Below are 27598 nucleotides of genomic sequence, written 5' to 3'. Positions count from 1 at the left end.
GTCATTTTTACTATATACATTTGAAAATTAGTGTTGTTGATTTTTGCAATCAAATACTTTTAATTTGAGAATACAAGTTATTTCACTATTATATTTTCTACAGCGCAACATATAGAGCTGGATTTGAGATTAGTTCAATGTTGAGACTAGTTAAAAAAAATATTTTTATTTTGGAAACCTTCAATTGGGAATTTTTAGTGTCCATTAGGAAAAAATATTTACTTGTTTCCATTGGGAATGGGTCTTCCAACCGGACCCGAATTTAAACGAAAGAAAAACACACGGATGCTCTATCTTATAAGACGAGCTCTATGAAATGCCACAGGAGCAGAGGGACAATATCAGAGTACAGGTCAGGACGAAATGGTAAACTTGAAAATACATGTAAATACAAAACTTTTATTCCAGAATTACAACAAAATAAATAATACCAGGATTCTTAACACTTAAAACTATAAACTATCTGAAAAACCAAAGATCTATAAATAATGTTTATAAATAGATCTTTGGAAAAACTTAACATTATACATACGAAAATATGCGAATAACATCAGCAATGTAAAAAAGTGTATTGCACATAATATGCATTATACATTGGATTTTTATAGTTAACACGAAACCTTATGAATGCGACTTGTTATCTTATGTGTGTTGTTGTTCTGTTTCTGTTAAATGACACATGGCCCTGAACAATTTGAGAGACAATTCACAAAAATTCCATAAAAAACAAATGTCCCTTTAATGCAAAGATTCTTGCACTTGTAATCCTTATCGTAATCTTCAAATATTCAACAAATGACTCAAATCAGTGAACAATATTTCATCTGAAGAAAGTTTGAGATGGAGAACTTAGAAGTCGTTAGAAGAAAAGTAAAATTGTTGAAACAAAACAAGCAATACACTCCTCTTATGTCTACAAACAGAATTATTCCATTTTTAGCAGTACAAATGCACTTTATACATTTCAACTAATGCTTCGTCATAAATAAAAACAAAAATACACTGTCTGAACTGTCTAAGTATAAAATATTTGTGTGCTATTACTGTTATTACCTTCATTCACTCGCTATTCTGATTTTATTTTTAAAATGTGACGAACAAGGTCGAAAGTTATCAGATGATACAGTTGGTGTACAGATTCCTTTGAGCCTGTCGAGGTTAACAAGATTGCATCTGGTTTTGTAGATCTTTAATCAAATGGGAACACTGAGCTAATTGATTGTGCCGACTGCACAGGCTAATCTGGGACCACACTTTTCGCAAATGTCTTAAGCCCACTTTTTCCAGAACGCAACAAAAAGGGTCTTGTGGAATGGAGATTATATCACAGCTCAACCATGCATTGTGGGTTCACTTCCTTACGTCTTCCATTTAATGTTCTGTAAAAAGTTAAAATAATCCTTGACAAAAATCATCTGTGTACAAAGAATGGATTCATACCGCAAACTTAAAATAACATGTATACAGTAGAACTAACCAACTTACCAGTATTTACCCATTTATTTGAGATAATAATTGTTTAAATTATCAATGATTTTAGTTTTTAGTCGAAATTTCCCTTTCTTTATTGACATAAACTTTGCCATGAAGGATAAATCCTCAAGAACTCAAGATTATGGTACTTGATGCTGATTTTGGACAGTGATAAGCTGACTCCGGATAATTTAATCTATGTTTAATTTTTTAAATAAACCAAGTAAATCATTCCTTTTATAAATAAATTAAAAACAAATGCAGTTGAACACCTCAATTTTGAAATCGTTGGGATTGTCAGAAAAATAGTTTGAAATTGAAAAGTTAGAAATAGTGATGTTCTATATTACACTTCTATCTAATACATTATATAGTAAAATACGCATGTTTATGTTACACCTCATGTATAGTGTGGATAGTGGAATTATGTCCATATAAGTGAAATATTAAATTGTATAAATAAAGAAAAATCAACAATTAGATAATTATACGGGAATGAAACATCATAAAGTACTTATGTGAATACAGAAATTAACAGCACTGCTTAAAAATTATTTTTCTCAGTAAAGTAATACCATAAACACATTTTCACTAGAGCATGCCTTTGTGAAAGAGTTACTAGATCTTGTAATTGCATTTGAGGTCATGAATGTATATACACAGCAAACAATTCAAGCATGTACATAAATAGATAAACAAGTATTGGGTTAATTTAGGACATTTATATCACATACAAATTATTATAAATTATCAATTAATTAATATTATTCACGGCTTATATGTCTAAACTGGTTCCTAGTACCTGATCTTTTAGTACACCCCCTGCCAGGAACCACTCTCGGGACTGAGGCTTAAGTTTATCGAAGTATGCCTGGAGAGCCGATCTGTTGCCGCGCTGCTGGTAGGTCTGCAACAGACAGGGTCGGTGAAAAACAGGGTGTAATGCAATTGCTTAAAGTGTTGTCACATATAAGCCTGGGTAGTCCATAAAGGCTAATCAAGGGCAACACTAACCTCTTTTATTGTATTTTTAGTTTCAAGGACGTCTCTTCTGTGCCAAAAAATCCTGTTTAAAGAGAAAATGCGGTCCCTGATTAGTCTGTGTGGACTGCACAGGCTAATCTGGGACGACACTTAATGCACATGCATTAAGCCCTTTAATCCCAGAGCGTGGTTCAGTTATGTATATATTGCGATAATTGGTGTTTAGATGATGTCATTTTGTAGAAATTGGATAAAGAATTTATATGTTCAAGTTTCATTTAAAGCCCACAGACGTTGTCTTTTGTTGGTAACAGAATGGTCTGTATGTGCTTGTGCACATGCATGTGCTTGCGGTAATGACAAAACATGGCAAACATTGCATAATTTTTGTAAGAAACAAAAAACAACAGAGTTTCGTTAAGATGAAAGACATGTTTTGCTTAAGCATACAACAAACCTTTGCTGAAAAGCATAAAAATGTTAAACTTTTTAAAAAAAGACACAATAGCTGTTTGTAAAACATGCATGCCCCCCATATGGGCTCACCGTTGTAATGACAGCCATTGCGTGAATATGTTTTTTGTCACTGTGACCTTGGCCTTTGACCTAATGACCTGAAATTAGGGGTCATCTGCCTGTCATGATCAATCTACCTATCAAGTTTCATGATCCTAGCCATAAGCGTTCTTGAGTTATCATCCGGTAAACATTTATCTATTTCGGGTCACAGTGACATTGACCTTTGACCTAGTGACCTAAAAATCAATAGGGGTCATCTGCGAATCATGATCAATCTACCAATCAAGTTTCATGATCCTAGGAATAAGCGTTCTTCAGTTGTCATCCGGAAACCATTTTACTATTTCGGGTCACCATGAACTTGACCTTTGACCTAGTGACCTCAAAATCGATAGGGGTCATCTGCGAGTTATGATCAATGTACCTATGAAGTTTCATGATCCTAGGCATAAGCGTTCTTGAGTTATCATACGGACACCATTTTACTATTTCAGGTCACCACGACCTTGACCTTTTACCTAGTGACCTGAAAAATCAATAGGGGTCATCTGCGAGTTATGATCAATGTACCTATGAAGTTTCATGATCCTAGGCATAAGTGTTCTTGAGTTATCATCCGGAAACCATTTTACTATTTTGGGTCACCATGACCTTGACCTTTGACCTAGTGACCTGAAAATCAATAGGGGTCATCTGCGAGTCATGATCAATGTACCTATGAAGTTTCATGATCCTAGGCATAAGCGTTCTTGAGTTATCATTCTGAAACCATTTTACTATTTCGGGTCACCGTGACCTTGACCTTTGACCTAGTGACCTGAAAATCAATAGGGGTCATCTGCCAGCCATTATCAATCTACCTACGAAGTTTCATGATTCTAGGCATAAGCGTTCTTGAGTTATCATCCGGAAACCATTTTACTATTTCGGGTCACCGTGACCTTGACCTTTGACCTAGTGACCTAAATATCAATAGGGGTCATCTGCGAGTCATGATCAATCTACCTATCAAGTTTCATGATCCTAGGCCTAAGCTTTCTTGAGTTATCATCCGGAAACCGTTTTACTATTTCGGGTCACTGTGACCTTGACCTTTGACCTAGCGACCTGAAAATCGATAGGGGTCATCTGCGAGTCATGATCAATCTACCTATTAAGTTTCATGGTCCTAGGCCTAAGCGTTCTTGAGTTAACATCCGGAAATCATTTTACTATTTCGGGTCACCATGACCTTGACCTTTGACCTAGTGACCTCAAAATCAATAGGGGTCATCTGCGAGTCATGATCAATGTACCTATGAAGTTTCATGATCCTAGGCCCAAGCGTTCTTGAGTTATCATCCGGAAACCACCTGGTGGACAGACCGACCGACCGACTGACAGACCGACCGACATGTGCAAAGCAATATACCCCCTCTTCTTCGAAGGGGGGCATAATAAATACATATAGTAGTACAATAGAAAGACATTTTGTGCATATGATATTTATTTTTTTTGAAAACACAGAATATGATCAGAACAAGAACGAAATGCAAAGTTGCATTGAAAAACACAAAGAGCATATCACCCCATTGGTGCAAATAGGTACCATGTGCCTTCTAATTTTGATGTTACATGGTACCTTTTTGCATCAATGGGGCGATATATATACCATACTTTGCATTAAGCATCATTTTCTGATAGCCAGGATCTTAGGGTTATTTACTCTATCCTTACCTCAATAATGGCATCATGACACTGTAATTTGTTAGCAAGCTCCAGCCTCCTGTCAACATCGTCAATATTTCTGAAGAACTTCTTTAGTATCTGTGGAAAGTTGCAAAATTACAATAAAACACTATGAATTAACAACAGATTTTCCTTTACATGAACAAAAACTCAACTAACAAGAAACCGTCAGAGACGGCTGATGCTCCCCAAAGTTTTTTTTGTCACAATACATGTATTGCACTATATATTCAGATAAAAAGAAACGTCTTGAGGGGCATAACTTTGGACAAAATAGTACGATGGATGGTTTAGCAACTTAAAAATTTCAAAGGGCCATAACTCTCTAAAAAAATCATCTAACCAGAACCCACAAATAATATGCGCATGTCCTCAAGGTAGTTAAGCTTCCCATAAAGATTCATTGAATTCCAGTCAGTAGTTGGGGGGACAAGAATTACACTATATGTACAGTTTATAGAAATTCAAAGGGCCATAACTCTGTGAATAATCATCAGACCAGAACCGGCTGATAATATGCACATCTCCTCTTGGTAGTGAAGCTTCCCATAAAGTTTGCGGTCATAAATTGCTGAGAAATAGCCCGGACAAAAATTGTGCACGGACGGACACACGCACGGACAGACGAAGCGGCGACTATATGCTCCCCCCAAAAATTTAGGGGGAGCATAAAAAGGGTGACTTATGATATTGTTGACAGTCCATTCTGTATCTAGTAGTAAACACAGCTTTGATCCATAATAACAATGGACGAGTTTCCGTCTTCATAAGGAAAACACGTAACATGTGAACAATAATTAATATTGCAATAAGCTATTAAATGAGCGTTGTTATGGCTAATGCATGTATGTAAAGTGTCTTCACAGACTATCCGGTGCAATATACACACGCTAATCAGGGAGGATGCTTTCCACTTTTCATGCAATTTTCCTTGAAAAGGAAGATTCTACTTCATGAAAATCCAATCTAGGGGTTAAGTGTCATCCCAGACTAGCTAGTGCTGACTGCACAGGCTTATCAGGGTTGACGTCAATGCAAATGCATTTAGCCCAGTTTTCCCACAGTTTGTGGCTCATATGAAGATTTTATGCTGCAAGCTAATTATTACATTACAATATAACAACCAGTACACTACTCACATCTGGCGGTGTCCCTTGCTGGTTCAGAACTTGACACACTTTCTCAAATCCAATCACACTTTTCATCTTTGTGTTACCAAGCCAATTCTGTGGACAACCAAAAAAAATGTATGCTATATAGAGTATTGCAGAAGTCTAGAATAAAATTTAATCATAGTCAAACTTTTTTTCTTCCATCTCTCTTTTCTGTCTGAAATGATTGGCCTATTTTTCCTTAACAAGAAATTTAATGTTGTTGAATAGTGTCTTTTTTTATTTAGATTAAATGTTGACTGAACATTTCTAAAAAATAAACAGTAATGTTCTCCATACACAAGAACTTATTTATTATGAAGTAATTTCTTACATAACTTCCAGCCAACTTGCTTTATTTAAAGACATGAAACCATAATAAATGGACTCAACCGGTCCTATTGTAAGATATTAAACAATGCCCTTTTAAAACACAATTAAATTTCTTTAAGAAGTTATGTCTGCTATTTGATACCTTAGTTGTAAACAAGGTTTCCACATCGTCCCACTTGTGCAGTTTTGCCCTTGCTCTTAAGGTCGTCCACACAAACTGTTTCTCTGTAAGCTGAAATACAAAAACACCATGAGCCTTGTTTTGGGTAGATGGAGCTAAAGCATATGCATATAGTGTCCTCGCAGATTAGCCTTTGCAGTCCCCATAGGCCAATCATGGATGACACTTTCCGCCTAAACTGAATTTTCATTTTAAAGAAACTTTCTTTGAACACAACATTCCATAAAGCACGAAGTGCTATCCCTGTGTGAACTGCACAGGCTTATCTGTGATGACACACAACCCACATGCATGGAGCCCATTTTGTTCCTAAACGAGGCTCTTATAATAACAAAATATTTTATCAAAAACATGACCAATACCGGGTACCAATGCACTTTGTCAGCCTTGTTTTAAGCAAATAACTCAGGAATGTACGGATCACTTCAGATGGAACAAGTATCTTGGACAACCACTCTTACTGTCAATTACATAATTTAACATTCAATTTAGCAACTAGAGAAATGTGGGAATAGTTCCATCCACAAACATATAATACAAACTTTTTTTGTGTGCAATATTAAATAGCATATAACTCAAGAATGTCTTGATACTTGGAATGAAAAACAAATATGCATACTGTAAAACCATTAAATTTCGTGTGGTAATAATTTTCGTGGATTTCGATGGTCCGCTGAACCACGAATTCAAGTACCAACGATTATTTATACATTTTTAATCCGAAATCGGTCATTTCCGAATGTCATTTTCGACATTTTCTTTTGTTGTCGGTTATCCGAGATATTGGTTTTTTGTAATAGTTACTTCTCTTCAGTAGGTCACATATACGTGACGTTGTCAAATTAACAGTTTGGAGATTTATCATATATGTCAAATAGTGCCAATTAAAGTAAAAAGAGACATAAGGGTTTTCACACGTGTATTTTGGGGACCTTATAATATTACTCAATCGTTACTACTAGGGGACAGATTGCGCTGAGAATTGCAAATATTGTCAAAACAACATTTATGACAATTAGCAAGCGGGGACCCTCAAGTGCGCCGCTTTATTGCTCTTATCGACAATTATCGGCAACACTTTCATGCTTCAGTGCACATAAACCTCAAGTCTTGCTGTCAACACAGATTAGCAGATTATGCTTTGTTCTTACTCTGGTTGTTTTTATAACAGTTTAAATATTACGACGGTCAGTCTTTCCCGAAAATTTGAAATCCATGAAATTACGTATCAACGAATTAGTTGTTTTTTATTTGAAATCCACGAAATTCATGTCAACGAATTACTTGTTTTTTTATTAAACCACAAAATTTCATACCGACGAATTTCAATACGTTTAGAGTATTAAGACTTGAGGTTGAGCATATTTACAGTTTCAATTTGATAGCTTGAGAAATATGAAATAGTTGAATATCTATTCACTCCAAAAACCAACAACACTAGCATATGGGCACAACAACAGACTAATGGACCGACCAAGAGGCATAAATACTGACTAACAGAAACCATTTAACTGATGTTTTTTCCAATTAACCTGATGTTTTTTCCTAATGTCCTCAGGACTGCCAAGGAGGTTCTCAGATTCCCCGTAATGGTAGACGCAGCAGTAGTAGAGAGTGGTGATCACAGGCATGTTGATGATGGAGGTGGCCCGAGGATGCTGCTGGAATACAAGGGCCTTTCCTGTCTTCTCCGTTTCTTCATCTGCTGCCTATGATGAAAAAGGATCCTCATTTTTTATAAAGCCTCATTTGGGCAAAACTGGACTTAACGCATGTACCTAATGTCAACCCACATAATCAGGGACAAAACTTTCCGCCTACATTTGATTTTCATATAGAAGAGACATCCTTTAAACAACAATTCCATTAAAGGGGAAAGTCTTTTTTTTATTATTAGCCTGAGCGAACTGCAAAGGCTAATCTGGGGTGAAAATTGATGCACATCATAGGCTCATATGTCATGGCCCATGGATACAAAGCTTAGTTTACTATGCCCTCCCCCCTTGCCCACTCTAAGAAAATTGTTGTGGTATTATACACCTTGGTTATGACATTGTGCAGTGGTGGTCCTGGTCACAGATTGGTGACATGGATGAGATCAATACTTTGCTGGAGAGGTAATATGATCATTTAACACTTATTGATTTATTTGAATCCTTGTCTAGCAGTTATAACAAGGCTTCTAAGACCATGGAAATGTGGGAGAATCTTGGAGCACTAGATTAAAAGTCTTCACACACGCCATTGATCAGTCAGCTGAGAGTAAAGATTTGAGAAAATCATGGTTAACGAAAAGAGTGGCATAATCTGTGGAGAGGCCAGACATATCTTAAACTTTCCTATTATTAGCAGTTACTAATGCAGTTAATTCCTTGAATCCATTTGAGTCTATGTCCAAGTATATGAATTTAGGTAAAAATATCATTACACAAAATAACAATAATGCTGATTTTGCACATTTGTCAACAGCTTGATATTAAAATCCACAAAGGAATATCATCTGTCCAGGACATTTAGGAAAACCCTATTTACAGTGACCTCCCATAGCTAATAAATAGGGCCTAAATGACCAGCCAAGCTGATCAGTTACATGGGTACCCACATCTACTGGTAGCTGGCGTCTCAGCATATTGATCTGTTGCACAATCAGGCTGCCATCTGACTCTAGACCAGGACTGCAGGCAAAATGGGCTCTAAAAGATACAATTATAGTCTTTTATGCTAAATTTTGACAGATTTATATATAAAATCTGCTGATCTATACACTACTCATGCCAACCTATTATAAACATCAGAACTCAAGTTCACTAAAATACAATAGGTTTCTGGCTTGACCATGGCCATAGGGCTCACGAAACTAAACTAGAGTTAGAAATGAAAAGAACCCCTGATGTTATAGGTCATATAATGTAGCAAGTATTAACAATGGAATATTTCACACAGGGAATGGTAAGTTTTGACCCCAGTGGCATGATATTTACAAATTTGTAGAGGAGCACAGGAAATTGTTACATACCAAATAGTAAGCCTTTTAGCCTAGTGGTTTTAAATGCAAGTTACAGATGCTTATGTTATCTACAGTCATTCTTAAAATATAATGAGCAGCTAAAAACTTGAGAAACAATATACTAATTATTCATCAACTAAGAATATTTTCACATACTGCTGACATGCTGTTAGTCGATCAATCTTGGCATTGGGATCAGCTAACGAGGCTGCATGCTTGTATTTCAGCATCTGTAAAAAACATAGGAGCTATTTGATATTGTTGTTTTCTTCAACCAACTAAACAGTTTAGATAGAAGAGCAAGAATGAGAGTGAAATAGGTATAATTTGGTGTGTTTTATTTAAAAACAAATTACCTCTAAAAGTCATTATAAGGAAATAAGCAATTACTTTTCTACTAAGGAAATTTATTTTATATATTTTCCAAATAAATATTATCATTTTGGAAATTTGAAATTTTATACCATGGAATTAATAATTGCAAAAATGTTTAACCCAAAATTGATTGAAGCATGTTTTTCACTTCTGTGTTAAAATGTGTTTATAACTGGAAAATCTAGTAACTTGCTGATATGGAAATGTCACTTTTTACAAACTCTAAGTTACTTACTGCTTGTTCTTCTGTTCTTCCAAGAAGCCTGCAAGAAAAAAATAATTACTGATACAAACAAGATTTGTACAAAAACTAGATGTAAACTTAAAACAACTTCTGCTGCATTTCAACTTTTTTAACATATTCCTTGACTGCTGTTTTCAGTCAATAAATATCAATATGGTAGATCACAGAAAAGTAATATAATGTGATAACATTAAACAATGACTTGTGTTCTATGGCTGACCAGCAAGTTGTGTACATAATTAAGTACTTGCTCAAATAGTGTAACTGTATGTTGAATCTAGCAACTTACATTATTTTACAGAAATGTATAGCAAATGCATAAATAAACCTCGCTCTGGAAAAAAAAAGGAATTAATGCATGTGCGTAAAGTGTCCTCCCATATGAGCCAGTGCAATCTGCACAGGCTAATGTAACCACTCTTTCCACCTAAACTGGATTTTTTGTTTAAAGTGATTTACTAAACAACAAGATATGTGATTGTCAGAAACACAATGCCCCCTATTGCGCCGCTTTGAAGCCATATATTTGACCTTTGACCTTGAAGAATGACCTTGACCTTTCACTACTCAAAATGTGCAGCTTCATGAGATACACATGCATGCCAAATATCAAGTTGCTATCTTCAATATTGCAAAAGTTATCGCAAAACTTTAACCAAGGTTAAAGTTTTGGGACAGAATGACAGAGTGACAGAATGACAGACAGACAGGCCAAAAACAATATGCCTCCGATCCTCGATCAGGGGGTATAAAAATCCAGTCTAGGAGTAAATTGTCATCCCTGATTAGCATTAGCGACAACACTTTATGCATGTGCATTAAGCCCTGTTTTCCCAAAGTGCAGCTCATTTAAATGTGTGTGTACATACTGCAGCATGTGCTCATATTCATGCGTATTGTAGTGGGCCCTCAGGTAGGCCAGATATTGCTCCACGGCCACTGGACGTCTCATCAGCTCCAGGTTGAACAGCTGATCTTTCAGGGTGCGCTTCAGGAACACTACCACCTGACACGGACATGTGTTCATATGTTAATATAGAACACCACCTGACATGGGCATGTGTTCATATGTTAATATAGAACATCACCTGACATGGACACGTGTTCATGTGTAAATATAAAACACCACCCGACATGGACATGTGTTAATGTGTAAATTATCAAAGTCCATAACGTGTATATCATGTATATAAGCAGGACCATGTTTACATGTATTAAGCAGGGTTCATTATGTATGCATGTTGAGGGTTTTACTACTACCAATAGTTAAACAATTTACTGTCTTGTGTTGTAAAAAATTGATCACTACCAGCCTCATTAATTTAAAAAGTAAAGTTTTAGTGATAATTATTTTTTGGTTAGGCACACATTTCATAATGTTATTTGCTGTGTGTCTGAATATGTTTTGTTAACTCACAGCTGTGATAGCATTGCCATCATGTGTTGCAATAGCTTTGTCAAGAAGTTCCAGTTTCTCTTCCTTCCCTTTATAAGCCTCCAAAGAATATGGCTAAAAAAGAAAATATATCACATGTTAAACTATTTACAGCAGTAAACTATGTGTAGCTTAAGCTAAAAAGGTTTTCATAGGCAAGAATGAATACAAGAGGGCCAAGATGGCCCTAGTTCGCTCACCTGAGAGGAGTCGGTTCATTCAATCTTTACCAATCGTCAAACTTGACCTAGATATTGTCCAGACAAACATCCTGGTCAAGTTTCATCATTATTGAACCAAAACTCTGGCATATGGAGTGATTTTGTTTTTGTAAGATTTGACCTGGTGGCCTATATTTTGAGTTGACCCCCCTTACCAAACATCAAACTTTGCTTACAAAAATAAATATTATGACCAAGATTCATAAAATCTGAAACAAAATTGTGACCTCTAGAGTGTTAACAATGATTTTGTATAATATAATGAAAATTTGGACAATCTAAGGGCAATAATTATGGCATTAATTATGTGGTAAATATGAAACAAATCTTTTCACCAAGTTTCATGATTATTGGGCAAAAATTGTGACTTCTAGAGTGTTCACAAGCTTTTATATAAATATAAGAAAACTGAATCACCCCCCCCCCCCCCCCCCCGCCAGCCATTCAACTGACCGGAACCATTTTCAAACTCATCTCTCATATCAAAGAAACAAATTTTCTGACCAAATTTCATGAAAATTGGGCCAAAATGTGACTTCTAGAGTGTTCACATGTTTTCACTATATATTTAGAGAAAAATTTCCCGCCCACTGGCAGCCTTGTTTTTCACCAATCCCGACCATTTTCAAACTCCTCCGAGATATCAATAAAACCAATGTTTTGACCAACTTTCATGATGATTGGGCAAAAATTGTGACTTCTAGAGTGTTTACAAGGTTTCTCTATAGCCAAATAATGAAAAATGCCCCCCGGCATGTTATTGAACTGACCAGAACCATTTTCGAATTCTACTCTCATAGCAAGGAAACAAATGTTCTGACCAAATTTCATGAAAATTGGGCCAAAAATGTGACTTCTAGAGTGTTCACATGTTTTCACTATATACATATAGAGAAAAATGCCCCGCCCACTGGCGGCCATGTTTTATCACCGATCTACACCATTTTCCAATTCGCCGGAGATATCAATAAAACCAATGTTTTGACCAACTTTCATGATGATTGGGCAAAAATTGTGACTTCTAGAGTGTTTACAAGGTTTCTCTTTAGCCAAATAAGGAAAACTGCCCCCCCCCCCCCCCCGGCAGCCATGTTATTGAACTGACCAAAACCATTTTCGAATTCTACTCTCATATCAAGGAAACAAAATTCATGTTCTGACCAAATATCATGAAAATTGGACCAAAAATGTGACTTCTATAGAGTTCACATGTTTTCACTATATACATATAGAGAAAAATGCCCCGCCCACTGGCGGCCATGTTTTTTCACCGATCTCAACCATTTTCAAACTCGTCTGAGATATCAATAAAACCAATGTTTTGACCAACTTTCATGATGATTGGGCAAAAATTGTGACCTCTAGAGTGTTTACAAGGTTTCTCTATAGCCAAATAAGGAAAACTGCCTGCCCACTGCATGGCGGCCATGTTTTTCAACGGACCGGAACCACTTTTGAACTCAACCAACATATTATTAAGACAAACATATTGACAAAGTTACATAAAGATTGGGCATGAAATGTGACTTCTACAGTGTTTACAAGTTTTTTCTTTTTTTTGACCTAGTAACCTAGTTTTTAACCCGGCACGACCCAGTTTCGAACTCGACCGAGATTTCATTGGGACAAAGCTTCTGACCATGTTTCATGAAGATTGGACAATAAATGTGGCCTCTAGAGTGTTTACGAACAAATGTGGATGGACGGACAAAGACCAGTCACAAAAGCTCACCTGAGCAATCAGGTGAGCTAAAAAAAAAAAAAACACACGCCAAAAGCTAATGGTTCACCCTTCTAAATTAAGTATTTATTCAACACTTACCAAGTATTTTCTATATTCCATCTTAATTTACAATACAAGAACATTTGAGCTGTGTTCTGGTAAAACTGGGCTAAAAGCATGTTCTTAAAGTGTTGCCCAAGATTAGCCTGCAAAGTCCGAACAAGCTTGGGTGGCAAGAAATTTTCAGCCTATAATGAATTTTCAGCCTATAATGGATTTTTAGCCTATAATGGATTTTCAGCCTAAAATGGATTTTCAGCCTATAATAGATTTTCAGCCTATATAGAGAATAATAGGTTAGTGTTGATTATAGATCAGGTTTATCATGCGAGGCTTAGAAAACACAAGAGGGCCATGATGGCCCTGAATCGCTCACCTGACTCATTAAGATCAGATAAAAACTATGACCTCTATTGTCTGCACAATGTTTTTCTATGATTTGACTCTAGATGACCCAAATACAATCCCAATCCAGATTTCATCAAGATAAACATTCTGACCACAGTTCATAAATATTGGATGAAAACTGTGACCTCTATAGTCAACACAAGGTTTTTCTATTTATTTGACCTAGATTTTTACCCCAGATGACCCAAATACAATCCCACCCAGATTTCATCAAGAATTCTGAACAAATTTCATAAAGGTTGGATGAAAACTGTGATCTCTAATGTCTACACAAGGTTTTTCTATTATTTGACCTAGTGACCTAGTTTTTGACCCCAGATGACCCAAATAAAATCCCAACCCAGATTTCATCAAGATAAACATTCTGACCAAATTTCATAAAGATTAGATGAAAACTGTGACCTCTATTGTCTACAGAAGGTTGTTCTATTATTTGACCTAGTGACCTTGTTTTTGACCCCAGATGACCCAAATACAATCCCAAACCGGATTATATCAAGATAAACATTTTGACCAAATTTCATCAAGATTGGATGCAAACTGTGACCTCTACTGTCTACACAAACAAATTGTTGACGGACGGACGCACGGACAAACGCAGGCACGCACAACGGACGCCGGACATCACACGATCACATAAGCTCACCGTGTCACTTCATGACAGGTGACCTAAAAATATGTGTCGGAGATAAACATGAACAGTTGTGGTTAAAATCCCATAGAAACAAGGGCTGTTTGTAAAACATGCATGCCCCCCTATATGGGCTATAAGTTGTAGTAGCAGCCATTGTGTGAATACGTTTTTTGTCACTGTGAATGGTGGTGGTGGTGGTGGTGGTGGTGGTGGTGGTGGTGGTGGTGGTGGTGGTGGTGGTGGTGTAGTAGTAGTAGTAGTAGTAGTAGTAGTAGTAGTAGTAGTGGTAGTAGTAGTAGTAGTAGTAGTAGTAGCAGTAGTAGTAGTAGTAGTAGTAGTAGTAGTAATAGTAGTTGTAGTAGTAGTAGTAGTAGTAGTAGTAGTAGTAGTAGTAGTAGTAGTAGTAGTAGTAGTAGAAGTAGTAGTAGTAGTAGAAGTAGTAGTAGTAGTAGTGGTAGTAGTAGAAGTAGTAGTAGTAGTAGTAGTAGTAGTAGTAGTAGTAGTAGTAGTGGTAGTAGTAGTAGTAGTAGTAGTGGTAAAAGTAGTAGTAGTAGTGGCAGTAGTAGTAGAAGTAGTAATAGTAGACGTGGTGGTGGTGGTGGTGGTGGTGGTGGTGGTGGTGGTGGTGGTGGTGGTGGTGGTGGTGGTGGTGGTGGTGGTGGTAGTAGTAGTACTAGTAGTAGTAGTACTAGTAGTAGTAGTAGAAGTAGTAGTAGTAGTAGTAGTAGTAGTAGTAGTAGTTGTAGTAGTAGTAGTAGTAGTAGTTGTAGTAGTAGTAGTAGTAGAAGTAGTAGTAGTAGTAGTAGAAGTAGTAGTAGTAGTAGTAGTAGTAGTAGTAGTAGTAGTAGTAGTAGTAGTAGTAGTAGTAGTAGTAGTAGTAGTAGCAGTAGCAGAAGCAGTAGCAGCATTACAAGACCAATACTTAAGAATGATCAAATGGGAAAAGGTAACCTAGCACTGGCAGTAAATATGGGGCTTATTTACAGGTAAGATTGAGAATCTCTGCTGTAAAATGAGATTTTGAATGAATTAAAGGGAGGCAAATCTGTAATAAAAAGAACATGCATAAACCGTAGTTGTTTCCCTTGTTTGAACCATGCTAAATCCTTACAAGTTTGGAAAGAATTGGATAAAAAATTTGGACTTCATTGCATAAACACCATTTTCTCAATTCAAGGGGAAGTAATTCTGTACTTCATGGACCAATAATGCTCATTTTTTGTAGGGTTCGTGTTCTCATTGATATAAAGACACTGTGCAAATTTAGAAAGGATCGGACAAAAAATGTGGAAGATTTTCGAAAGTTTTCACAAAATAGGCAAAAACGAATAAACATGCAAAGTTCAACGAGCTCCTGCGGCCATGTTTTTTGACGAATCAAATTTCTTTGAACAACTTTTTCAGGGGAGCCTTCAAAGGTCATCCCTGTGAAATTTTTTGAAAATCTGATGAGCGGTTTCTGACAAGAAGATTTTTTAAGGTTTTTACCATATATGGTCATGGCGGCCATCTTGGTTATGCGATCAATTTTTTTTTAACAATTCTTTTGTCCCATGACCTAGGGATGCTCCACATGAAATTTAGTTGAAATTGGCTCAATGGTTTAGTAGAGGAAGATGTTAACAAATTGTTTACAGACGGACGGACGGACGCCGGACGCTGAGTGATCACAATAGCTCACCTCGAGCTATCGCTCAGGTGAGCTAAAAACACTGCGACTTTTCACGGCAATAAAGCCACATCCAACACAAATTAAAATAAAGGTTACAAATATATTTTGCACAATCTAAAAGATTATAATGGATGTATGTATTAAAACAACTAAAATTCTGTAACATAATCATATTCATAGTTTTAAACTTGACACAACTAAATGGGATATAAAAAGAAAACAAGAGTGTATACAAAGTGAACACCACATTAAAATCTATCAAACATTCTTGTTTCTTACTTGACCACGTAACATCCTTTTCACAGTATCATCTACTTTCAGCTTTGTTACACCCAAGGCATTCTGTTATAATAACAAAGAAAGCAGTTATTATTATTAGTTCAGTCCTTCTTGCTATTTAATTCACTTATAAGCAAGATTTTTTCCTAGTTTAAACTATCTATGTGCAGTTAAGAGAATGAAAGATGTTATCCTACAGCTCACGAAAGATTCAGTTGACAACTGTCATGTTCCAGGTACCAGATCTACTGTTTAGTTTTTGTTTGTCAGATTCTGGCAGGTCACAAAAATCAATTTAACAAATGACATTTTTGAATTACAGTTTAATACTAAAATACCATAATAACTTTGCTAAAGAAAACCATTTAGAACATTCACTCAAGACACAATAATATTCATTAACAAGAGGGCCTGAAAGGCCCAAAGTCGCTCACCTGAGATAACAAGATATTATTGGGACAAATCTTCTGACCAAGTTTCAGGAAGATCGGAAAATAAATGTGGCCTCTAGAGTGTTAACAAGGTTTCACTATAGCCCAGGGATCATATTTTTTTCGGTTTTGTCGGTCCTAGACCAATTGGGGTCATGAAAGACCGATTGAAAATCCCAAACAGTCGGTCCGATCCTGTTTGCTATTAAAATTCCCATGTCAAGAAATCGTTTACACAGTGTACATGCTAACACACCCCTATGACATTCTTATCTCGATTAGGTGTGAAAAACCATTCGCTGCAGTCTCTTATCCGGTCAGGACCGGTTTATTGCACGTCAGACCAAGAATCAAAAACTTGTGAACAGCGGATTAAAGACGCATCCGAAAAGACGCGTCTGAATGCACGCACTGTAACTAAACAAAACATGCCGATACATTTTCCACCAGCGTAATAATCTTGTAATATAATTATGAATGAAAGTCGCGGATCTGATCGACAGAACAGCCGAAAGTTATTTTTATGGGCGGAACTTCACATAAAATAGTACACAAGAAAAATAATATACATTGAATAAATCTTTAGTAAAACCGTGTTAGAGTCGAAATAATTCGTGTACTTTATACTTTGTTGTTGAATAACTCACGACCGGAAAACTAGGTTGAATAACTCACGACCGGAAAATTAGATACGTGGTTTCAAATGCTTCGCTCTCGTGATTAAATCCCTACGCATCTAAACTATCGGCCGTGGGTTATTTGACAACAAATTATTTCTTAATTATTTGGTTTGGTGTTGTCAGTAGCCAACCTACGTACAGACATTTGTTTGGTTCAGTGCATGTTTGTAAGCTATTATCGAATCGACAACAATTTAAAACATCGGTATACACTTACACAGATTAATAATATTGACAACGATGAAAAGTCTGATAAAACAGCACACGAAACAACAATGAAATACCAAATGATAAAACCAGTTGAGAAAACTCGTTCCGTTTAAAAAAATGCCTATGGGAATTTTACTTGTACATGTATTATACCATCTTCATGAATGGCAAAATAAATGGTATATATATTCATGTAATTTGTCATAATTTCGGATATACATTTTCGGATACTTTTCCCCATTTATATCCGGACCGATTGATGTTGCGGGAAAATATGATCCTTGCTATAGCCATATAAGGAAAAATACCCCGCCCGGAGGCAGCCATGTTTTTCAACCAACCGACATCATTTTTGAACTCTTCTAAGATATTATCGGGATGAATCTTCTGACCAAGTTTCATGAAGATTGGACAGTAAATGTGGCCTCTAGAGTGTTAACAAGATTTTACTATAGCCATATAAGGAAAAATGCCCCGCCCCTTGGAAGCCATTTTTTTCAAGCAAACATAATTATTTTCGAACTCATCCAAGATATCATTGAGGCCAATCTTCTGACCAAATTTCATGAAGATTGGACAATAAATGTGGCCTCTAGAGTGTTAACAAGGTTTTACTATAGCCATATAAGGAAAAATGCCCCGCCCCTGGTGGCCATGTTTTTAAAGCAACCAAAACCATTTTTGAACTCATCTAAGATATCATTGGGACAAATCTTCTGACCAAGTTTCATGATGATCGGAAAATAAATGTGACCTCTAGAGTGTTAACAAGGTTTTACTATAGCCATATAAGGAAAAAAGCCCCGCCCCCGTGGTGGCCATGTTTTTCAACCAACCGGCATCATTTTTGAATTCGTCCAAGATATTATTGGGATGAATCTTCTGACCGAGTTTCATGAAGATGGGACTATAAATGTGGCCTCTAGAGTGTTAACAAGATTTTACAAAAGCCATATAAGGAAAAATGCCCCGCCCCTTGGAAGCCATTTTTTTCAAGCAAACATAATTGTTTTTCGAACTCATCCAAGACATCATTGAGGCCAATCTTCTGACCAAATTTCATGAAGATTGGACAATAAATGTGGCCTCTAGAGTGTTAACAAGGTTTTACTATAGACATATATAGCCATATAAGGAAAAATGCCCCGCCCCTGGTGGCCATGTTTTTAAAGCAACCAAAACCATTTTCGAACTCATCCAAGCTATCATTGGGACAAATCTTCTGACCAAGTTTCATGATGATCGGAAAATAAATGTGACTTCTAGAGTGTTAACAAGGTTTTACTATAGCCATATAAGGAAAATAGCCCCGCCCCCGTGGTGGCCATGTTTTTCAACCAACCGGCATCATTTTTGAACTCTTTCAAGATATTATTGGCATGAATCTTCTGACCGAGTTTCATGAAGATCGGACTATAAATGTGGCCTCTAGAGTGTTAACAAGATTTTACTATAGCCTAATATAGCCATATAAGGAAAAATGCCCCGCCCCTTGGCGGCAATGTTGTTCAAGCAAACGTAACCATTGTTTAAAACTCATCCAAGATATCATTAAGACAAATCTTCTGATCATATTTCATCAAGATTGGACAATAAATGTGGCCGCTAGAGTGTTAATAAGGTTTTACTATAGCCATACAAGGAAAAATGCCCTGCCCCCTGGCGGCCATGTTTTTCAACCAACCGGCATCATTTACGAACTCGTCCAAGATATTATTAGGATGAATCTTCTGACCAAGTTTCATGAAGATTGGACAATAAATGTGGCCTCTAGAGTGTTAACAAGATTTTACTATAGTCATATACATGTATAGCCATATAAGGAAAAATGCCCGCCCCTTGGCAGCCATGTTTTTCAAGCAAAGGGTACCATTTCTAAACTCATCCAAGATATCAGTGGGACAAATCTTCTGAGCAAGTTTCATGAAGATCGAAAAATAAATGTGGCCTCTAGAGTGTTGACAAGGTTCTACTATAGCCATATAAGGAAAAATGCCCCGCCCCCTGGCGGCCATGTTTTTCAACCAACCGACATCATTTTCAAACTCATCGAAGATATTATTGGGATGAATCTTGTGACCAAGTTTTATGAGGATCGGACAATAAATGTGGCCTCTAGAGTGTTAACAAGATTTTGCTAAAGCCATATATAGCCATATAAGGAGAAATGCCCCGCTACTTGGCAGCGATGTTTTTCAAGCAAAGGTCACCATTTTCGAACTCATCCAAGATATCATTGAAACCAATCTTCTTTCCAAATTTCATGAAGATTGGACAATAAATGTGGCCTCTAGAGAGTGAACAAGGCAAATGTTGACATCGCACGACGGACGACGGACAACGGACAAAAGGCGATCACAAAAGCTCACCATGAGCACGTTATGCTCAGGTGAGCTAAAAACTGTAACATCCACAAAGGAAACCTTCTTAAACACATAAAAGAAGAAAAAGATTCTCCCTAAATGCCAAAGAGTTTCATTGTATTTAAAAAAAGGCCGTTTGAGACACTTTCATTTTCAGAGAAGAACCAGTACATGGGTGTTTTACAAGGAAAATCATTTGAATACTTGTATAGCCAAAAGTTAATTTTTGTTAAGATTTTCTTTCCACTCAAAATTCCATAAAAGTGGGGAGTGTCATTCCGGACACAGCACAGGCTAATCTACGACGAAATTTTACGCACATGCATTAAAACCCGTATATCCAGAGCGCGGCTCATATACATTACACCAAGTGTCACTTACATCTAGCTGCTGTTGCAGATACCGTATTTGATCATCCTTCTGTGATATTGACTGAGGTCCTATTGATGGCTTCACTGCAGGTTGATTGCGACTGATCACTGCAAATAACATAATACAGATTATAGGGAAAAAGTGTTCACATCACACAGGCTGATTTTAATACAGTATTGCACGAGTCATCCAAGGCATCAGTACAGTCAAGAAAACCATTTTCTTAATTCTTTACCACTTAAATACATATTTTGATGCATTTGTATTTCCTTAAGAGTTAAATTTAATTAAAGACCTTTCTTACTAGATTCAAGTCTTAACGGCTTCATTTCCAAGGCTTAGATACTAATGAGTAGCAAACAGCATAAAACCTGAACAGACTGCAAATAACAAGCAGGTGGTTTTAAGCTGTTTGCACATAGCCATTTTCACTTTGCCTCTGATTGGGAAAGGTTTAAGACAAAACAAATATTAACAAGAGATTTGTCATGAAGTGAGTTAAATTACATCAAACCACTTTGTCACAGGCATAGCAGCCATGCTAAAGGGCATCTAACTCATGAACATGTGGATCACTGCGCATAAAAGTATGTCTTGAATATCTTCTCTTCACGGTGATAACATGTTGTTTGTTTAAATTCAATTTCTTGAAAATCTTTGACGTAGCTCGCTCCACAAAGTTAGCCCCTTTTAGGCTTCTGGCATAACAAAAGTTCAAGGGTGCTCTAATCATAAACGTTTCTGTCAGAGTGCTTCAAAAAGGCTGACAGACCATCAAACCAACCAACAAACCAAGCAACACCTAGACTACTTCATATCCAATCTCTCACTTTGTTTGCAAGCAAATAACAAGCATGCAAAATGTGATACGTTTGTACAAAAAAGTGTGCTTTGGTAGCTATGTCGTCTTTCAGTAAAAAAACACAATATACTAGTATTTAAAGCTTTCCTAAAAAACAACTTGGAAATACCAGCAATAATGTTTACTATTTCTCTACAAGAAACCGTCAGAGACGGGTGATGCTCCCCAAAGTTTTTTTTGTCACAATATTGCACTATATATTTAGATAAAAGGAAACGTCTTGAGGGCACAGTAGTTGGGGGGAAAAGAATTTTTTTATAGAAAATTTCAAAGGGCCATAACTCTGTGAAAAATCATCCGACCAGAACCTGCTGATAATATGCACATCTCCTCTTGGTAGTGAAGCTTCCCATAAAGTTTCATTGAATTCCGGTCATTAGTTGCTGAGAAATAGCCCGGACAAGAATTTCACTATATGTACAGTTAATGGAAAATTTCAAAAATTTCAAAGGGCCATAACTCTGTGAAAAATCATCCGACCAGAACCCGCTGATAATATGCACATCACCTCTTGGTAGTGAAGCTTCCCATTAAGTTTAATTGAATTCCGGTCATTAGTTGCTGAGAAATAGCCTGGACAAAAATTGTGCACGGACAGACACATGGACGCACGGACGGACGAAGCGGCGACTATATGCTCCATTTTGGGGGAGCATAAAAATCAGCCCAATGCTGTTAAAGTACAAATGATTAGATATGAAATCTTTCTTTTAATTGAACTAAACAAGAATGAGAAATAAAATTTGAAACAATTACAGGACTTCAGAGTAAGTTTATGCAATTTTAACACATATAGCTATATGAGCCAATCTCTTGGAAAATGGGGCTTAATGCAAGTGCATAAAGTGTCGTCCTGTATGCACAGGCCAATCAGGAAGGACACTTTCCACTTTAATATAGTTTTAGGCAGAAAGTGTCATCCCTGATTAACCTGTTCAAACTGCACAGGCTAAGCTGGGACGACACTTGATGCACGTGCATTAAGCCCCATTTTCAAAGCTTATATATCTGAACACTTACTCGTAGCCAAGCTTGGCTCACGATCCTGACTGAAATGTGCTAATGCAGGCACTTCGGGGAGACTCAACGTCCCCTTACCCACTGCAAAACAGGAGCATGCTGCAATCACTGGCTCAAACATCAGCATGCATGCAATTTATATCAGGTGCAAGGCTTCTAATGCATACAATGTAGAAATTAGTGCTTGTCGTATGGTACCACATGGGAATTCCCAAATAGGTGCACATCTTGCAGTTGAATATTTGACAAAATAATGCAAGCTGACATGTATCCTATCCTAGGTCTTGATGTAATTTTCGCCAACTTTGATAAATGTTGAACACTTAATTGAATGATTAATTGTAGTTATTAGTATAAAATACATTATGTGTAGATCAACAACTGCTAAAATCTAAACCAACAACATTCAATGTACCATATATGTTTTATTGAACATTTTGAAAGACTACAATAGCAGAGATATAATGGAGATTTAAACAAAAAATATTAAAATAGAAAAACAAGCAAATAGACCAATTGATTGTAAGAAGAGAAAGGTAATACTTAAGATGATACAATGGTCAAAAGAGCTTCATAGGAATGCATGCAAATATGAAAGCTTTACTGTTTTAATTTTTTTACAGATGGATATCATGTCATAATTGAAGTATAATTAAGTGAGATAATCAAGCAAAACTTAACTTGTTTTTAATCTTTCAACAACAACCAACAGTAAAATGTAAAATCTTTTATTAACAAAATACTATAAAAAAAAATAACTTAAGGCATACACATTTTTGCAGTGCATATATTTTTCATAATGATTGAACTTACATATCATTGTCAATAGATGAATATATGCAAGTAAAGATGGTATACCAGTATTTCTAAACATGTGTCTATATTTAGAGGAAATAGTGATAATGCACAAGATTTATTGACTGCCCACAGGGTGTACCTATAACCTCGCTACGTGATCTTGCATGTGTCATAGGGGAAGACTGGGTTCGTGTTGGGGCACCTGGTCCAGGGTCAAGGGTCTTACGAGGGAAACTGCTGCCACCACTTGCTGAAGCTTCCACATAAAGAACAAAAATATGGCCGCGCAAGCAGTATTTGTTTGCAAGCAGCCTTGGAAGTGGAAAGAAAAACATATATAACCAATGAAGAAAGGACAGATTATAACATGCATGAATAGGAAGGAAAAAATAATTTACATATCAATAAATTGTTTCCAACTAAAATGTATTGTAATTCCAAAACAACTAACAAACCTATTTACCTTTGATGCCTGAATCGCTACTTGGCTTGGCAGGTTCAGTGGGTGTCACAATTGATTTAGAAACTGTAAAAGAGTGGGCATGTATATTACCTAATATACATTAGCCTTGTTCTTGGAAAACGGGTTTAATACATGTATGTAAAGTGTCGTCCTAGATTAGCCTGGGCAGTCTGCACATACTTGTCAGGGACTTAACTTTCGGCTTTGACTGGATTTTCATTTTGAAGAGACTTCCTTTAAACAATTTATTTTTATAAAAGCGTTGTTATCCCTGATGAGCAGACTACACAGACTAACCTGGAGCAACTCTTTATGAGCATGCATTTAGTCCCATTTCCCAGAGGATGGCAGATACATTAGCTATGACAGGACATAACATATAGCAGCTACGTGCATTGGCAGAAAAAGATCATTGTATATAAATAATTCATTTGTATGGTTTATTGCTAAAATGTTTTGTAATTCCTTAACCTATAAACAAACCTATTTACCTCTGATGCCTGTATCACTACTTGGCTTGGCAGGTTCAGCGGATGTTACTATTGAATTAGAAACTGTAAAAGAGTGGGTATGCACTTTATTTAAAACAAATATAATTTTATTTACAGGCAACTGTCTACAAACATAATAGGGACTTGAGGCAAAATCTTAAAATCACTATGTGTATTACTGCTTGTGTGCAGACTGAAAATGACAAAGAAAAACAAATATTATACAATTATTGATTTGACGTCATTGAATATGATGTGATATTCACCAGTAGCATGTATTACATGTATAGACTGAGGAGTTAGAAAAGGTCAATATTATATTCTACTAGTAAATATTATATCTTATTCTGGACAACTAAGCAAATAAGTGCTTTCAGGCTTTTTCCGCTCCATTTTGGGAATACGCCACACTGGAATTTTGGGAATTTCGCGTCGTGAAAACCCCCATTTTGGGAAAAAAATTATTCGCAAAATTGGCTCAATTGGGATAAATTATCGCATGAAAATAGTGTTTCTTATATTTCAAAGAAGCCGTTAACTGGTAAATAAAGACTATTTTGATAACTTATTATTAAAATTTTACAAAGTATTATGAACATGTGAGATAAGTGCAGGTTTTTTAATCTGAATTTTGGGAAAAGGCCTGGGCTTTTTTGAGGTGAAAAAAATCGTGCGAAGCGCCGGATTTTGAGGAAAATAAGGAAAGTCTTAAATAGTCATCAACATATTTTACAGTTTTTAAAACAAATTCAAGGCAACAGATAATTTAATTATGCAACACTTTCTATTTTCTACACCGGATCAGGTTAACTTATATATTTTAAGGTAAAAAAAAAAATTTTTTTTTTTTTTTTTGGAATTGGGAATTTTTTTTTCAATTGGGAAAAAAACAACCAGATTTGCATTGGGATTGGGGCCGAATTTCGGACCCGTGGCATAGGGCGGAAAAAGCCTGGCTTTAATTATTATAATATACACCATGAAAATACATATGACATGATTCATCTACTGAACCTTTAACAGATTAAATAAAGCAATAAAAATAAATCTTTTTTATAATTGACAATTATACCGGTACTTATAGAAAATGTTTTCAATTTAAATACTTCAAACACAGCCATGCAGTTATGGCATTTATTCCCAGATAGTTTTGTGGTACATGTACTAAAGGTTGTTATCATAATCCTTAAGTGCAACACCACTCACCAGGATATTTGTATGCTCTATAAACCAAACATATAAGGTGGGAAAAACTGCACTTTCATGAATATTGAATATATTGTCATCCTCCCATCACTGTCAAGACAAATAAGTTTGTGCTCATTTATATTTAAAAACCAAAAAATATTCTTTTTTAATACAAAGGGCAATTATTGTAATTAAAATAAGATGTGGTCTTATTCAAGAATTAGTTAAGAATACAAAATCATAACACAAATAAAGCAAATAATCTTACGTGATGGACTGGGGTCATCATTCCAGCCAATTCCTTCCTCCTCCTCCTCTACTCCATCACTAGCCAGGTTTTTCCTATACAAAGCCATCTCTGATGCTTTTTCAATTGTGACCTAAACAAAAAGAAATTATGCATATAAACTGGACTGTTATAGGTGCTTACAGTTATAAAATTATAATTTACAACATAAAATTATCTTTAAACAAGAGATGTGTTTGTCAGAAACACAATGCCCCCTACTGCGCAACTTTGAAGCCATATATCTGACCTTTGACCCTGAAGATTGACCTTGACCTTTCACCACTCAAAATGTGCAGCTCCATGAGATACACATGCATGCCAAACATCAGTTGCTATCTTCAATATTGCAAAAGTGTAACCAAATTTAAAGTTTGTGACAGACACATACAATGACAGACAGACACATACAATGACAGACACTGACAGGCCAAAAACAATATACCCCCGATCAATAAATGGAAAACAATATCAGGAAATCTCAGATACATTTTTAAAAAGCCAGCATTTGGGATAGTCATAATGCAACCACAAAAAAAGAGAAAAATTATTGTTTCTACAACAAATATTTTCAGAAATGCTAACCCAATACAGAAAGCCTGGGACAGCATTGTGAACCAGCATTGTAACTCAATTGCAGAAGTCCATGACTTAGGATCAAACTATTAATCCGTTTGAAGATATTTATTTTAATCCATTTGAAGATATTTATTTTAGCTTGAATGTATCGGCAGCCTTAGGCTTATTGAGACACACTACTGATTGTTTCCAGTGTAAAAGAAGTAGTTGTGATAGAAGAAATTCTTGAAAACCCTCCAAGATATGGGATCAACTGTAGCAGGCTCTCCTGCCATAAACTCTTTTGGCCCAGTCCAAAAAATTCAGGTCTCTTGGGCCCCAAATTGACCAGGCTTATTCTGACCTATATTTAATTACACACATTCTTTAAACTTAATTGATTTAAGCGGTTATAGATTGTTGGTTTGTTTGTTGAATATTTCTTTTGATTAAAATTAATTAAAGCTGTTAATGTCATTATGATGAGTATTTGTTTGATATAACTAAACTTGTTTGGCGGTTTGATTGTTGAATTTTGCTTTATGCCAATCTTTTCAAATCATCAATGGGGATGAAAAGCCTGGTATTGGGGCTGAATGAGCCTGATATCGGGGCTGAATGAGCCTGATATTGGGGCCAAAAAAGCCTGGGGCCAAAAAAGCCTAGGGCCAAAAAAGCTGACAGCTGTATCAACCCGAGGACCACCTGCTGGGCAATTACTCTATATACCCTACATATTTGCGACTTGTATTTCAATCATGTGTTGACTGCTAATTGTTTATTGATTTAGAATAGAATTAATATGTGTCATCTACATACTTATCATTATAATTTGTTTTACTAAACATCATTATGAAAAATGTTGGCATACATCATCGTCAAACATGTTCTTCTTTTTACTGTACTTGACAGTATTTGAATCGCCCCAATAATCATCTTCCGATTTCTCCATGATTCCTATAAACAGAAATAATTCAAACGTATATATGATATTTTCCTAACAAGGAGAACTTTTATCAATTTAATATCGGAACAACAATATACTAATATCTAAATTAACAATATCCGAAAAAATAATATCCGAATATATTTCTATTCGATTGATTATATAAACTAAAAATTGCATGACTGTTTGGGTACTATTTTATAACTACTGTGATTAGATTATACATTCTTTATTAATTTATACCTTAACGAAAAGATATAGAATACTTAAACATGTAAAATACTGTGTTTGCCTGACGCACCAATCGTTTGTGAGAAAAAGACACGACGGTTACACTACGTTCACTAAATTCCGAAGTATTTGGAGGGTTTGTTACCCCACCACGTATATTCATACATTGAGATGTGTGGTATACTGAAAGCGTATATTGCAAGGTTGTGAGGAATTAAAACGTATATGCCACATATACTGAGTAGTTGGGAGACACTGTTTTGTTTAACAAT

At 36.1% G+C, this 27598-nt stretch overlaps 1 protein-coding gene across 1 annotated transcript; it reads right to left on the bottom strand.

The window, feature by feature from the left end:
* Positions 1–385: 385 nt before the first annotated feature.
* On the bottom strand, positions 386–27430 carry LOC127875194 (spermatogenesis-defective protein 39 homolog). The gene is made up of 20 exons (XM_052420046.1): positions 27379–27430; positions 27021–27106; positions 25574–25685; positions 24118–24180; positions 23627–23689; positions 23303–23419; positions 22366–22446; positions 20493–20590; positions 16428–16490; positions 11413–11505; positions 10865–11001; positions 9987–10014; positions 9533–9606; positions 8972–9062; positions 7902–8078; positions 6331–6420; positions 5844–5930; positions 4693–4782; positions 2276–2380; positions 386–1379 (listed from the first exon to the last, which is right to left on the bottom strand). Exons 2-20 carry the CDS (start codon positions 27099–27101, stop codon positions 1359–1361), a joined length of 1671 nt encoding a protein of 556 aa, XP_052276006.1. The 5' UTR covers positions 27102–27106; positions 27379–27430; the 3' UTR covers positions 386–1358.
* Between the last annotated feature and the right edge of the window lie 168 nt (positions 27431–27598).

Source organism: Dreissena polymorpha, chromosome 3 (assembly GCF_020536995.1).
Source record: "Dreissena polymorpha isolate Duluth1 chromosome 3, UMN_Dpol_1.0, whole genome shotgun sequence".
NCBI classification, from domain to species: Eukaryota; Metazoa; Mollusca; class Bivalvia; order Myida; family Dreissenidae; genus Dreissena; species Dreissena polymorpha.
The sequence above is the reverse complement of the archived record's forward strand: the minus strand, read 5'-3'. Positions and strand labels throughout refer to the sequence as shown.